Source organism: Adiantum capillus-veneris, chromosome 18 (assembly GCF_014529385.1).
Source record: "Adiantum capillus-veneris isolate H3 chromosome 18, ASM1452938v2, whole genome shotgun sequence".
NCBI classification, from domain to species: Eukaryota; Viridiplantae; Streptophyta; class Polypodiopsida; order Polypodiales; family Pteridaceae; genus Adiantum; species Adiantum capillus-veneris.
In genome coordinates this window covers 143,722,822-143,733,132 of record NC_140948.1, presented here as the reverse complement: position 1 = coordinate 143,733,132, position 10,311 = coordinate 143,722,822, and the positions used below count along the sequence as shown (strand labels likewise).

At 44.1% G+C, this 10,311-nt stretch overlaps 1 protein-coding gene across 1 annotated transcript; it reads left to right on the top strand.

Moving 5' to 3' along the window:
• Positions 1-5,619: 5,619 nt before the first annotated feature.
• LOC147436559 (uncharacterized) lies at positions 5,620-8,299 on the top strand. Its single transcript, XM_086489433.1, has one exon. It carries the CDS (start codon positions 5,822-5,824, stop codon positions 8,174-8,176), a length of 2,355 nt encoding a protein of 784 aa, XP_086345559.1. The 5' UTR covers positions 5,620-5,821; the 3' UTR covers positions 8,177-8,299.
• Positions 8,300-10,311: the final 2,012 nt, after the last annotated feature.

The following is a 10,311-nucleotide window of genomic DNA, read 5'->3' as shown; positions in this document are numbered from 1 at the left end:
TACTAGCGACTCATTGTGTTCGGTGCCTCAGACAGGGCGGGTACACACACACACTGTACTACTTCTAGTTTATATTTTTTTACCTCACCGCAAAAAGTCCACACCATGGGACGGGACCCATCTTAAGGGACATAGCAGGGTTGGGTTGTTTTCTACCCAGAATGACTATCTCACACACACACACTTTATACACCGACCTATTAAACAAACCCGAGTTTACTCTCTTGGGATTCTACTAGATTTTTACTGCCTAATACCTCCACCATATGGCATGGCCCTTGTAAGGACTTGAGTGCTGCATCATATCTTTACCTCGGGCTGTATTGTGTTACTAAGACTGCCTGGCCTTTCGGACACACACTCCATAAAATACACTTGGTTGGCTCTTCACCATGGGACTTAGCACCTCTTTAAAAGTTACTATACCCCTGTCTTGGGTAAATCGGGCATGATCTTTATTACTGCCATGTAGGCGCTAGTTTAGGAAAAACTCTCATTACTTGGGCGTGAAGGCGGCCCGCTTCACAGATGGCGATCTCCTCACTCATGGTGACCCGCTCATGACACAGGACTGTCAGTCCCTCCTCCTTCCCCTATTTAAAGAGGTGAAGGCGCATCTCTGCCCCTCACTTAGCTCTGGTTGTTATGATTTAGTTAACTTAAAATCATACTGCGTGCTTCTATACGGAAATATGGAGCTCAATACACAAGTCTCTTAGGTTTTTTTCCTTTCCCATGCATACTTACTTACTGTTCTTTGCTTTTTGATAAGGTTTTGTATTAAACAACACCTAGTTCAGGCCGTTACAACAAGGTAAGTATAGTCGATGTCTGATGTTGACAAGGTAATGGTATAAACATTGCTTTAAACCTTTCCTCTGGGTATCGAATGCCTGGTATTACTGAGGTATGGTGGTTTGTTTTTTTAGCAAAGGCTTAAACTGCTGCTGTCGTAAAAAACGGGGTTTCTTCTTTAAACATCATACAATAAAACTTTGGCTTTCTATGGCCGTTGTGCGAAGCATGACATGGACTCTAATCAAATAGTGGTTTATGGGTTTTTTAACCAAAAGCCTTGGGGAATTTTTGATACTGTCGCTTCTGCATTATGATGCCGTCTACAGAATTTGTATAGCATTGGATTATTGGTAAATGTGCCTTGTCAGACCGCGGTTTAAAAAAAAGGGGGAGACTGTTTTTTGGTTTTCGAGCACCAAAAGCCTTGGGGATTATTTGATACTTTTGCCCCTGCATAATAATGTCGTCCACAGACTTTATATAGCATTGGACTATTGGTAATATGTCTTGTCAGACTGGTTAAAAAAGGGGACGTGGGACCTCTTAGCACATCGTTTCATCCTCTGTTCGGCTATGATCGCAAACTACTTGGTACAAATTGATGTTCTTATTGTTGCCTTGGTATTAAGGTGGTATTTTTCCAAAAAACATGGATGGTTTGGCTCTCTAAAAGGGCTCCCTATCACTTGGTTGGATAACAGGAAGATAAAGGGTTGAAGTGGGATGATTCAAAAATCATAAATAGACATCTGACCTAAATAAACTAAGCTTGTTACTGTGACTTTTTAAGGATGGATTCAGATACTTGGAAGGTATAATGGCTTTCTAATCAATGTACTAGTCGTCGTACTAAAAATTCGGGTTTCTTGTGTGAGGACAACGGCAAGGCTGGACTAGACAAGGGCAAGGCTCGGCTAGGCAGTGTGGAAAGGGAATCCAACTAGGGCAAAGGGCTAGGAGCCATGCTATATAGTGGGTGGTTGGGAGGTGAACTCCTAGGTTCTAGTTCCCCTTGTCTAACATTGGTATCAAAGCTCAGGGGAGGAGGAGCCATGGAGGACGGGGGAAGGAGATTGATCGCATGGGGCATGCATGATCTGTTTCTTCTCCCTCTCCCTCTCTCTCTCTCTCTCTCTCTCTCTCTCTCTCTCTCTCTCTCTCTCTCTCTCTCTCTCTCTCTCTCTCTCTCTCTCTCTCTCGATCGAACGCATCCCTCTCTCCCTCGTTTTCAACAGACAAAATGTGCATGGTCTTGCCTGAGAGTGCAAGCCATGGTGTGCAAGTTGCTAAGCTAGAGGGTGAGTCGAAGTTCACGGCGTGTGCAGAGATGGTTGACAAGCCGAGGAAGACAAAGTCGAACACCCGCATGCAAGGAGGCTTGTGCCGAGGAGGCGGGCAACTCAAGGTGCATGAAATCAAACGGGGCTGGGCTCGTCAGGGTTGCGAGGCCCCAACCAGTGACTTTCAACACAGGGCAGAGCTCGGGTTCGCCACGGAAAGAACACTGTGTACCGTTTTCTGCTCGCTGCACCCCTGTGCCCTGCATCGTCATCGCCATGTTTTTGTTTTTCACATTATTTTCAAACATGGGCGCCCTAGTTTGGGCATCCTTTCTTACTAAGGGCCAAGCCCCACGACAGATTTGCCATGCATGAAAGGGTGTGCAGTTTTTTGGCCTCCGATGCAGATCCAATGGAAGCTCATATGCATGTGCTAGCTTGCATGTGTTAACCTTGCCCTAACCATGCAACGCAAAACTGATTGCAAAGTTTTGAAAGCTCGACTTCTTGAAAACGGTTCGAGCTTCGACAATTGAGCAGAGAAGTTCCGGTATCACACCATCGCGCTTGTTCGTTTGACAAGGTGCTTGTGCTTGTCAACATTGGGAAAGGTTCTGAGCAAGGCTGTAAGGCAAAGCCAATGTCAATGCTCGGTTCGAGGTTCATGAAAGCTCGAACATCCGGACCAAGCAATCGTCACGAGGCAGTTTACATGAAACACTCTTTTCGAAGCTTATGGAAAGCGATAGATGTATATTTGGAAAGAGTGTTGCATTTCAAAAGCACCGCCATGTGTAGTGGAACTCTCAAGGAGGGCGATACAGGAAGCAAGCTAATATTTTGACGTACGGTCAACGACAAGTACGGGATTTTTGCAAAATCCATGTAGGGCATGGTGGTGGAGAAGCAAGGTTGTATCGAACTCGAGTTTCTCCTCGGTACTACATTTGATTTTTGAGTTAGCAAGATGTTTCGGTAGGTGTACTTAATAAGGTACGCAGTTGATTTTTGTTTATGGAGCATCTGCTTGATAGATATGATATGCAATAGACGTGCATACACTTTAGGCATGCACAACACAAGCATGGCTTGTGAAAATTACTGTAAGCACCAAAAATTTGATTGGTTTAAAGATTGGAGTCAAGCATGGCTTGAGTACCAATCACCTTGCTGTGCAACACGACTTCTCAGTGATTCAACTTTGATGCAATAGCATAGCAAAATTGCAATGTTTTGGAATCTCAAGGAGACATGCATGGCCTCTTACTGCACTTGTTGAAGGAAGCAAGTTGCTCGGCATGGCCGACTCCTTGTCACGGTTTCTATACGCTGGCGGAGGATGCTTACCACACAGTATTGGTTAATTTCAATTGAAATTTCTCGACACGGTCAATTATTTTTGTCATGATATCTCCCGCCACATCCGTTGGCTCTCAACACAAACATATTTATGTGCAGCAAGGCTTCAATTTACGACTCTTGCATTGAGATTTTTCCTGTTTGGGGTATGCTATGAGCACACGCCTTTGGGGAATTTCTCCATATGCCTGCAGGATATTTCAGGCCAACTTTCTCTTGCGCAACAGAGATGGTTATGATCTACATTTGAGTAATTTTTTCTTTCGATATCTCCAGACAACTGGTTACAGCAGGATGACCAGGTTAGACCATGCTCGGTATTGTTTATTTTTCCATGTTTATACATTTACATTGGAAACTAATGCTTTAGTGCAAAGCAAAGTTCTTTGACAATTTTACATGAAGCAAGGCTTCTCCTTTGTGCCAAGGTACTGCCCAATGACTTGGAATCACGGGCAGTGGCACACAAGTTTGAAAAACTGGCAAAAAAGGGGATTTTCCCTCACAGAATCCCTACCAGTTTAAATTGTGCAAGGCACGAATGGTTTTGGTTCTCATGTTTGAGGCCGTTACTTTTGCCAAGGGCTTAAAATTATGTATGCAAGGCATGCTAGCTAGGTGGATTCAATTCTACCGCCTCCTGAAACACGCTTTTGCTATAACACCAGACATTTTGTCAAGGACAAGATAAGTTCTGGATTGTTTAACATGATTTTTGGGTCGTTGTCAAAACACAAGAACACTAAAAAGAACCTAAAACTCGGTCTTAATTCCAAGGCACAGTGCTATCATTAAGTCACACTGGTGTCGTCACAACAACATACACGGTAGGTGGGTCAGTATGTGACTTGTTTGTGTTTTTTTGTTCCCTCTCTCGATGAGAGTCATAGCAAAATATTGTTGCATGCTTGTAGAATAAGCTGCACGTTAGGCATAAGATGCACAAGAGCATGGCAATCAACTATACACGTCCTAGTCGTTTAAGGAAAGTTCCTCATCCCATCATGCTCTTCTTTTCTCTCTTTCTTATTTCTCTCAAAGAATAATGAAAACTTTTTAAGAATATTTTGATACAGGTTTTGTTCATGAGTTAGCCTGAGCCAAGGTGCTCCAACTCTCAGCTAGTAAGTGGCCAAGACACCACTCCAATTAGTCTTCATCGATTTCTTGATTGCACACTAATTGGTTATTGGCATAAGGGCCATGAGCCACACAGGCTAAGAGCCATTGTCAAACCTAGGGTAAGACCCATTTCTTGGGTGATTGTTCTTCAGCTTGAACAGACCTATCCCATGGAGTTCCCATTGATGTTCATGGCCAAACAAGAGTCTTGTCATTACAGATCTTTTGGGTGTTCTGTACGTACTACATGTTTTTAGTGCGATGCTCGAATTGAGTTTCTGATATTCTTAAACTCACATCAGCTGATCTCTACCATGGAGTATAGATGAAGCAATCAGTAGAGACAACATGGTGTCCATAAGAGCTAGGCATCTCCCTTGTGTAGATCTCTTGCTCTCTCTATAACATTACGAGTGTCTAGGGCAACACAGTTTTGGGGTAAGACCCAACGGGTGATTTAGTTTGATCTATTCCCATATACTTTCAAGGAAAGAAATCCACAATCTACCATGCGGTAGTGAAAAAATTTGACTCTTCAAGTTGATTCCAATCATTTTATACACGGCCGACTAGGTTGGTTACCGTTACCTACTCGTTGTGCAGATTCTAAAAAGGGTCTTACCAAGGGGTTTGACTACGTAGATTATAACCAACGGGTTTGCATTGCGTAAGCAACACCCAGGGTTACCAGTTTAAATTTCTTTAGCTCATTAATTTCTCTTTTAGTGTTTCACTGGTCACATAAATTTTGTTCATGTATCTTTCCCGGTGGAAAGCTGCACTGGCCATGCAGATAAGTATCATGTATCATTTACCCCAGTGTAAGTATATGTTTTTGGGTTTCTTTTTTCCAATTATGTTTGATTAAATTCTGTACAAGGGATGTTTGAGCTATCCCGCCAATAGTAGGTAGGTCATAGCAGTGAGAAGATAGAAACCCTAGTGTCATCCCCAATGCTCAATATGTAAATTTCTCATTCATATACATATATAAAACTTTATATATATTTATAAAATGCATTTTTTTGTTTTTTTGTGATTGGGTCAGTATCGTTCATTTCCCAATTGCATTTTGCGGAGGAGCGCACACACCCCCTCAGGCTACCGCCGGATGCACAGTGCCAAATCCTTTTTGGCGTTGACACCTTTGCTAGCGATTACCGCAGGTATTGCACCCAGGGCAAGAAGAGCGTAACCACTAGGTCAAGTCCCTGTTAGAAATTCCTCTCTGGTAGAAATCTTCTTCTTCGGCATTGGTAAGCATGGCGACTCTTTTGCCTGGCTGGAAGGAATCTGATGGGTTCTCTTTGGGCGCTTATTCCTTCTCCCTGCTGATGAATCTTAAAGAGGAATGTCGAAAGAGGGGTGTCTGCGTTGATGCCGTAGCTGACACAGTAACATTGAAAGATACTGATGCTTTTCTTCGTATTCTGTTCGAGGCCAAAACCTGTGGGGATGCTATTCGTCGTATTGAAGCTTTCAGGATTGGGCCCGTGGATGTGCGTGAGAATGTGCATCAGGCCATGTGGGATGTGGACATGAACGCTGCAGCATGCGCCTGGCAGATCGAGTATGTTGTCTCAGAACCAGTGCTTGCCTTGGTTGCAAAGCAGCTGGAGTCTTATGCATCAAATTGGAACAAGCATGAGTTGTACGCGCCGCTTGTTGCTTTGGTGCAAAGCAGTGGATGGGGCAAGTCTCGGCTTATGTGCCAACTCTGGCGCAAGGGATTCTATGTATTCTATTTATCATGTATGGCAGAGAAGCAGACTGGGTTCCCAAGGCGAACTGGGAAGCTAGCCGACATTATGCAGAGCCCGAAACCCAGTGGGGCAACCTTTGTGGCACTTGTTGCTAGCGTCATTGCAGTCCTCAATAAGCATGCTCGCAACATGACATGCGAGCAGTGGATTCAGGCACAGGAAAAAGATGATGCGATCCAGCAAGAAGTTCTAAATGTGTATGACCAGAAGCTGCCGACAATCACACAATACGATAACTTGGAACGATCCAAAGCCGAAGCACAGTTTGAGCTATGCTTCAAGGAAGAAATAGATCAGTGCAAAGTGAAGCTTCTTTTGTGCATAGATGAGGCTGGGGAATTGGGTGATAATTTTGTCACATTCAGGAGGTCCCTTAGAAGTATTCCACAGGGTAAGAGCTTTTTCACCGTTGTGCTTGGCACTGACAGGAAGGTTGCAGACCTAGCAGCAGCAGCAGAAGATGATGCAAGTGCGGTTGTGAGACTGGCTAACCCTTATCATGTGTACCATCCCTTATATTTGATCGGGAAGAGTGACATTTTTGCTACGCCTGCAACTGATAGCGGCAGTGAGGCTGAAATAAGCACGGCTGCAAAAGATGTGATACGATATGGGAGGCCACTCTGGGCTGCATACTATGATTCAGTGGAAGAAACTAACAAGCTGGAAGCGACCATCCAATTTGCCAAGATGAAGTTGCTGGGCAGGAACATTGATACCACAGAAGGAGGTTGGGTGACTCGCGACATAGCAGTAGCAGTTTTTGCCTCTCTTGTGGGAGTCCAAGTCGTTGCGTGGGGGAGCCTACCGCAGCAACTTGTGGCGAAGCACATGAGAACCATTGTGAATATCTCAAAGGATAGGAGAAGAGTGTACACAGCAGCAGCTGCGGAGCCGGTTCTTGCTGCTGCTGCTGCTAAGCTGCTCCACGCGCACAATGATGCATTCCTGGGTGATTTCTTGACCAAGATGATCGAGGTTTTCGAAGATGGGTTGGTGCTTGAAGGTGTCAGGGGGGAGGTGGTGGCTAGGATTATCATCCTGCTAGCTATGCATGAGTGCACACAGGAGGGAAACTACATACAACCTGTGACCTTGGCCACCTTCTTGAAGACCATGGTTGGGAAGAGTAATGTAGACAAGTTGAATGAGAATTGTTGTAACTTGGAGGGATATTATCTGTTTTTCAACTCTTTCTCCCCAATATCTGTTGAAATCTTCAAGCAATTGGCAGAAGCAGCCTTTGCTAGGTGTACTGCACTTACTGCACAGAGGAACGAGACTATCCTCGACTTAGCCCTCCCTTGTCATTTTACCCTCGGGGCTTCTGCTCGAAGTCGTCCTATGCAGGCTACTGTAATGACGGAGCTGGAGAACCAGCCAACGCAAGGGGTTGCTGTTACAATACAGGTAAAGAATCAGAGAAATGACAACCCCATGCAAAGAGAGATAGAGGAGCTTCGAGATGATGACAGGCTCAGTGCACCAGTACAATTGTTTCTCCAAATTGGACACAGAGGGGAGTCCAAGATTCAAGTTAATCATGAAACTGTGGTAGTCTATGGCATTGATTGCTTTGAGCACCTCAAGTCTCAGAAGATGCAAAACTTGAAGGTGCTTGAAAAACTGAAGCTCCTTTCAAGGACTTGTGAAGATGTATTCAAGGATGCTTCTCAAGAAGAGCGGGATATCTTGAAGGACATGATTCCTGTAGGATTAGCCTCTAAGTCTTTTCTAGAGGACATGACTGTGGATGATGAGCCACAGATCCCAATGAAATGGAGCAGGACTAGCAGTAGGACACCACGAAGACGACTCGAGGATGTGCAAATGGGAGAGGCTGATGCCATGTAAGAGAGACAAATGCGTGATGTCTTGTCTCTTTATTTTGCTCTCTTTTTCTCATGCTATATGCAGGATGTAGGATTTTGTTGTTTTGGAATTGGTCGTTTTTGTTCTTACCACAAATACAATTACAAAATGAAATCTTCTCCCCATACGCAACACATAGCTTGCACTTGCACACAAAACCAGCTTAAGAGCAAAAAAGAGTCTGTGTTTTATCCTTGTTAGCAGACACTAGAAAATGTAATATCTTGTTATACTGCTTTGTTGTGTTAGCAATTTCGAGGGTGCATTTTGTTGGGTTCATCCCCTTGTCGGTCAGCCCGTGGGAAACTCCCTTTTGAAGCATCGTATCTAGCTGTGAAAGTGATTGATGTCTTTAAGATGTGAGCTACTATGCAATAGATTATTGTTTCTAATGTGAAATTTTTGCAATCTTGAGTGTACTAAATTGTGTGAGGTTTCTTTACAGCTGAAATGGTACAGAGTTGCAAACTATGGTCGTATCCTTATATTTGAGTCGTGGTGTGTGGGATAAGGATGACCATAACAAGGAAAGCTCGGAATATTACAGGCTAATCGAAGAGCCACAATAGAGTTGGGATTAACAGGTATAGGTTCACAAGAGAAGAGAACTTGAAAGTAAGATAGTCTTGTCTTAGCAAGTTCAAGGCAGCAGCATGAGCGATTATTCTAATTTCCCTTTCATAAAACCATTCAACTTTCAATTTTAAGAATTTTCTCTTCATGCAAACTTTTAAAAAGTCATTAGGGGCATGTAGTATTTGTGGAACAAAACTGCATCATAAAGAGAAGGATGCCCACCACATCGGCCCTAATTCCATAGGGTTCCATTAACATAGAGGACATCCTATGGGCCCACGGCCATAGGGTTCCATGATAGAGGCTCCATAGTGACACCTAGGCCACCCTATGGCCCTAAGGCCATGGTACTACCTTGCTCTCATTCTCCGATGATGTTATAGATGAATCACTGACACTATGTTGAGGCTTGTTGGGTTCTTTGGTGTAGCGGCCTCTGTAGGCTTGAGTAGATAGTCCTTAGGGAAATGCTCCACACTACAACCTAGAAAAGTAAGAAGGAAGGATTGGTTGCCATAGTGCAACATGTGTATGTTACCATATATATGTGGTAGTGATGTGTGTGAACACACTAGGACCGCCGGGGCATTTTTTCCCTCTTTAGGAGGTTTTTTCCCCCGTGCATTGTATATACGTCCATCACTCTAGGGCTATCTATCTTTCCATTGCACACTAAGTAACACACTCTCTACTGTGTGCCTTGAGCTTCCTTCGTCTTCTCCAAGCTGTGTGTGTTTCTTTGCAACCCTAATTCCAACAATTGGTATCAGAGCAGGTCACGTCCTCCCGGGCTTAGTCGCCAGCTGCTCCAGCACACGCCTGCTCACTTTCTCCGATTTCAGTTTTGATTTGGGCTCATTTCGGCCTCCGTTTCCACTACGGGCAGTACTGCACAGGCTATTTTGTCATTTTGTGCAGATTTTTTGTTAGTGCCGTTTCTGCATAATAGGTGTCTTATAGTCTTCTACGGTTTGTGCTATATAGCACAAGTTGTTCCCGCTCTATTTCTCCTATTTTCGGGCAGTTTTCACATCAGGTGCAGCATTTACTATGGCTGACAACAACAACACAGATGTGTTCAAGATGTTTGCTGCTGAGGACAGGTTGGATGGGGATAACTACCCTATGTGGGCTTATATGATGCAACATGTTCTTGTGTCAAAAGGTGTCTGGAACATTGTGCAGGACATTGATGTACGTCCTGGTTCTGAAGATGTAGGCGATGTTGAGGATGTTGCAGGTCTTGCTGCAAGGATTGCAGCTGTTAGAGTTGTTTTGCCTACGACAGAACAAGCTCGTTGGGATGTTAAAGATGCGCAGGCTCATGCATTGATTGCGTTGTCTGTGAAGCGCACAATTATTCCTCACATCCGTTCAGCAAAATCTGCAAAACAGGCTTGGGATATTCTAGCAGGTCTTTATGCAAGCCGCAATGAGGCTAAAATTGCTTTGCTGTGTAAAGAGCTAGAGTCGAAGATTATGCATGAGGAAGATGATATGGACACTTTCCTTGCTAGTGTCAAGGATATCAATGAGCAACT

Bases quoted from the DNA above. Each gene is read 5' to 3' on its own strand.
- LOC147436559 (XM_086489433.1), top strand. From the start codon at position 5,822: ATGGCGACTCTTTTGCCTGGCTGGAAGGAATCTGATGGGTTCTCTTTG.